The sequence below is a fragment of the Urtica dioica genome, chromosome 5 (assembly GCF_054948205.1).
Source record: "Urtica dioica subsp. dioica isolate 48M chromosome 5, U.dioica_male_clone48M_v1_H2, whole genome shotgun sequence".
In the NCBI taxonomy this organism is placed as follows: Eukaryota; Viridiplantae; Streptophyta; class Magnoliopsida; order Rosales; family Urticaceae; genus Urtica; species Urtica dioica.
Genome location: NC_142760.1, coordinates 35,051,465 through 35,055,767, shown reverse-complemented (window position 1 = coordinate 35,055,767; position 4,303 = coordinate 35,051,465). Strand labels below are relative to the sequence as shown.

General features: G+C 39.7%; 1 protein-coding gene across 1 annotated transcript; it reads left to right on the top strand.

Annotated features, from left to right (window-relative positions):
* The first annotated feature begins 268 nt into the window (after positions 1 to 268).
* On the top strand, positions 269 to 1,751 carry LOC149398089 (akuammiline synthase 2-like). Its single transcript, XM_089615898.1, has one exon. The coding sequence runs from the start codon at positions 269 to 271 to the stop codon at positions 1,571 to 1,573; it is 1,305 nt and encodes a 434-aa protein (XP_089472024.1). The 3' UTR covers positions 1,574 to 1,751.
* The last annotated feature ends 2,552 nt before the right edge of the window (positions 1,752 to 4,303 follow it).

Genomic DNA, 4,303 nt, shown 5'->3' with positions numbered 1-4,303 from the left:
ACAAAAATAAGGCACCTAAGACCATTAAATATATACCACGTGAAAGCCATATTCGCGCACCCATTTTAAATTAGTAAAACTATATCAGTGAAAGCTTTATGAATTAAAGCATCATTTGTTTATTATATGCGCGCCCATTGCCAATCAAACTTATCATTCTTCTTCAAATGAGATCCAATTCTCAGTCTACATAAAAGAACCTAATATAGCCAATCAGTAAACATATATACAACTCCAAGTTACATATTCAAATATAGTTTTGATTGAAATGAAGATTGAGGTGGAAGTTTCCTCCGAAGAGATCATCAAACCGTCGTCTCAAACCCCCGACCATCTTCGTCACTACACACTCTCTTATCTCGATCAAATATCTCCCAAAATATACAATCCGCTAATCTTTTTCTACGAGCTGAATGAGGCCGAGATGATCGGCGAGATGTCGAGCCGAATGAAGAGGTCTCTCCCCGAGGCCCTAGCCTTGTATTACCCGCTCGCCGGCCGCGTGAGAGACGACCGGTTCGTCGAGTGCAACGACGAGGGAATCTCCTTCTCCGAGGCCCGACTCTCGAGCCCCAACAAGCTCTCCGAGGTGACGAGAAACCCTAACCCTAGCGAGCTCTCGAAGCTCCTTCCCTTCGAGGTCGACAAGCCGAACGAGTTCCCCGTCGGAATCCGGCTCAACACGTTCTCCTCCGGCGGAGGCGTGGCGGTCGGAATCTGCGTCTCTCACCAGCTCGGCGACGGTCTCTCTCTCATCGCCTTCGTCAAATCCTGGGCCGCTCTTTCCCGCGGCGACACCATCGCCGCCGTCCAAAAGCCCCAGTTCGTCTCGGCAGAGCTTTTCCCTCCCCGGGACGAGCCCGTACTCGACCCGATCTTATCCATCGGCAAAAGCACGGTCACGTCGAAGATGTTCTCGTTCGCCTCGCCGGCGATCGAGGCCATTAGGGCAAAGTACGGCGGTTGGGCTTCGCGGGTCGAGGCATTGTCCGTTTTCCTACTCTCCCGCCTTCTCTCACTCGAGATCCGAGCCGACGGGAGAGAGAGAGTTGTCATGGTGGCCCACCCGGTGAATATCCGGCCGAAGCTCGACCCGCCGCTCCCGGAGAACTCCTTCGGAAACCTATGCCGCGACGCGACCACGTTCCTCCGCGGCAGCGATGACGTCATCATCGCCGACGGCGGGGAAATCGCGGAGAGGATTAGGCGAGAGATAAGGAGCGTGGACAAGGAGTTTGTGGAGGAGATTAGGGAGTCCGGCGAGGACCGGAATTTGAAGCGCGTGGCGGAAGAAATCGCGAGGGTAAATTCGGAGGGCGGCGAGTTTCTCGAGTACAGCTTCAACAGCGTGTGTCGGTTTCCTTTCTACGACACCGATTTCGGGTGGGGCGAGCCCTCTTGGGTCAGCTCGGCGGCGTTGACTTACGACAACGACGTCATGCTCTTTGACTCCGACAAGCGCGGGGACGGAATTGAGGCCTACGTCTGCTTGAAACCGGAAATTATGGACAAGCTCGAAGCTGACGGGGAGTTTCTTAAATATGTCAATTATAGCATTAGACCAAGGATTTAATTTCGTATCACACCTTATTACAATTTACAAGGAATCTGAAAAATAAATGTGTCTGTGGCGTTTTCCTTCTGTCTTGTATTTCTTGAGAGACTCGAGACATCGGTGGATTATGTTATTTCTGTCTTACTTGAATCCAGACCGTCTGTTTGTTCTTATTTCGTGTTGGAGTATAAGACGTTACCACTTATTTGTATTATTTAAAATTATGTGTTTTATTCATAAATGTGTTAAAAAGTGATAATTTTTTTAAAAAATTATTTTATTTTATTGAAGTGATACGGAGACATAATAAACAAAGGATCTAGATGGCTCTTCCTTGTCTATCGTTTTTGCTAAATACTCAAATCAGAGTAAAAAAAAATATTATTCTAACCCTACATGGTTTAGCCGTTAAACTTTTTCTATAACCCGTCTTATCTAAAAACTTGTCACAAATCCTCGGCGTTCAATTGTTTACTGTTGCGCAGAGTTATTTTTTCGACTATAGATGTTAAGGTTCAACAGCCTCGGAGTTTTTTCACACCTTCACTCTTTGATCATCTATATTTTGATCCGTGATATTTTTCCGTTGCGATTTTTCAAAGAGTTTTCTTTATACTATTTCTATAAACAATTTTTTGGGCATTATTAAACAGTTTTGGTTGTTTGGTTTTGGGTTTAAATGTGGGAGCTATACTCTAAGCTTAAGGTGGTTAAATTGAAAAAACAAATTAAGGGGGTTAAATCATAAATTGTCAAGGTAAAAATAAGAGAAAAAATAAATTTAAATAAAAAATAAATAAATTTAGGCTGGGCCTTAACTGGCTCCATCATTAGGGAGACGCGGCTTTGAGACTGCATCGATATATAACGTCGAAACGTCTTAAAGAGAGACCTAGTTTGCGACTCAGCCTTTCAATCTTATCAATTAATCTGCGATTAATTAAAAATATATTAAATATACTGGTTAAATACTACAAAATGAATTTTCATAACTTGTGTGTTTTATTTTTTTTTAATAAGAATGCTCAGATAGACTTTTTTTTTTCGAATTAACTATTTTTGTAATTATAAATATTGTATGAAAACCATCACCAATCAATAAACACATTTATAAGTACGGTTTGCGCCACTGCAAAGAAGTTAAAATCTGTATGATAAATGGAAGATAATATTCCCAAAAGCCAAGACGATTTTAAGTCACCAGATAAATATTATCTTATAGGCATTTTTTGTCCAAATATTTAACTAGTAAAGTATTTCAAGAATAATTTCAAAAATTAAGTTTTACCCTGTACAAAATCACTTCTGTTGGTATCACCAAATCAATTAATAAAAGGGAAACTTTAGACCAAGCTTAATTATACCTCACATTTGAAAACCAAATTCTATGGTGTACACTTAAGAAAAATCAAGTTTTGAGTAGCTAAAACTACCAAAATAACTGTGTTAAAATACTTCGAATCAATTAGAAAATGAAGACAAAAACTTCGAAATCACTAGAAAAATAAAAGCAAAACCTTCGAAGTCAAAATAAAAATGAAAGCAAAAATTTCGAAAGTAGATTATTCTAATAGTAGTGTGTCAAGACTAGAGTCTATGTGGCACGACAGCTTAGTTCTCTCTCACTCGTTACTTTCACTGTTACATTGCTTATGTGTATTTGTTAAGTCAAACATATAAATACTCATCTTGTACCAAGGATTGACTTACCGTGGAAACCGGCCGGAAACGGCCTTACCGGAGAGGACTAGTACCGGTTTGCTAGTTACCGTTTTCGTTCCGATTTATCGACGTGTTCCGGTGGTTTCCGTTCGTCGCGGCCTTTTTTGATCAACTTTCCTTGGTTTTCGTTAGGTAAATTTAGGTTTTCTCAAATCTTGGGGTTTTGTTATTTTGTTTTTAATAATTTTTTACTTTAATCCGCGATTTCAAGGGTTTGAGCAATGAATATGAGTTTATTGGTTGTTTTGTATGGTTTTCTATGTATTTTTAAGCTCAATTCGAATTAAAATGTTGATTTTTAATCCGAATAAGAGTTTTTTTTTATGTTGTAGATGGTGATTTGATGATGAATATGACGATTATGATGTTTTTGAGTGGATGTTCTTGAGATGAATATGACGCTTATGATGTTTAATGATGATGAATGATGTTCTTAAGTTGAATATGAGGATTTAATGATGAATATGATGATTTGTGATGATGAATTAATATCATGTATTCGTTGTATGAACTATAAAAAGTATGTTTATTTTTATAAAATATTTGTCTGAATACCCCTCGGTTTTCTATATTTTTTGTCGGTTTCCTCTACGGTAAGCGGTTTTCTGCCGGTATCGATTTCCTTTTTTTTTTTTTTTTGTCTAAATACCCATTGGTTTTCTATCCGGTAAGTGGTTTACCCCCAAAATTGAAGTTCTGGTACGTAATGATAAAGGTAGGGTGAACCTATGTAATCATTTGAGAATTTCCAATAATTAATACATACTCCGATTCTCTCTTTTGTGGTATCAGAGCTTCACTTCTAATTTTTTTTCCCGAGTGATTGAAGAAATGGCAAACTCATCGTCGTCAATTCCTGGAGCCAGTGACACGTCTATGTTCCAGTCGGCACCGAATTTCACTCCTCACCTGAATTCTCTATCCGTTCACTTGGATCGACACAATTTCGTTCTTTGGCAATCTCAAGTCCTTCCTACAGTTAAAGCTCACGGATTTGAAGGAATTCTCACCGGATCTACTCCAATT

Excerpts from the sequence above, each read along its gene's own strand:
- LOC149398089 (XM_089615898.1), top strand. The coding sequence starts at position 269 with ATGAAGATTGAGGTGGAAGTTTCCTCCGAAGAGATCATCAAACCGTCG.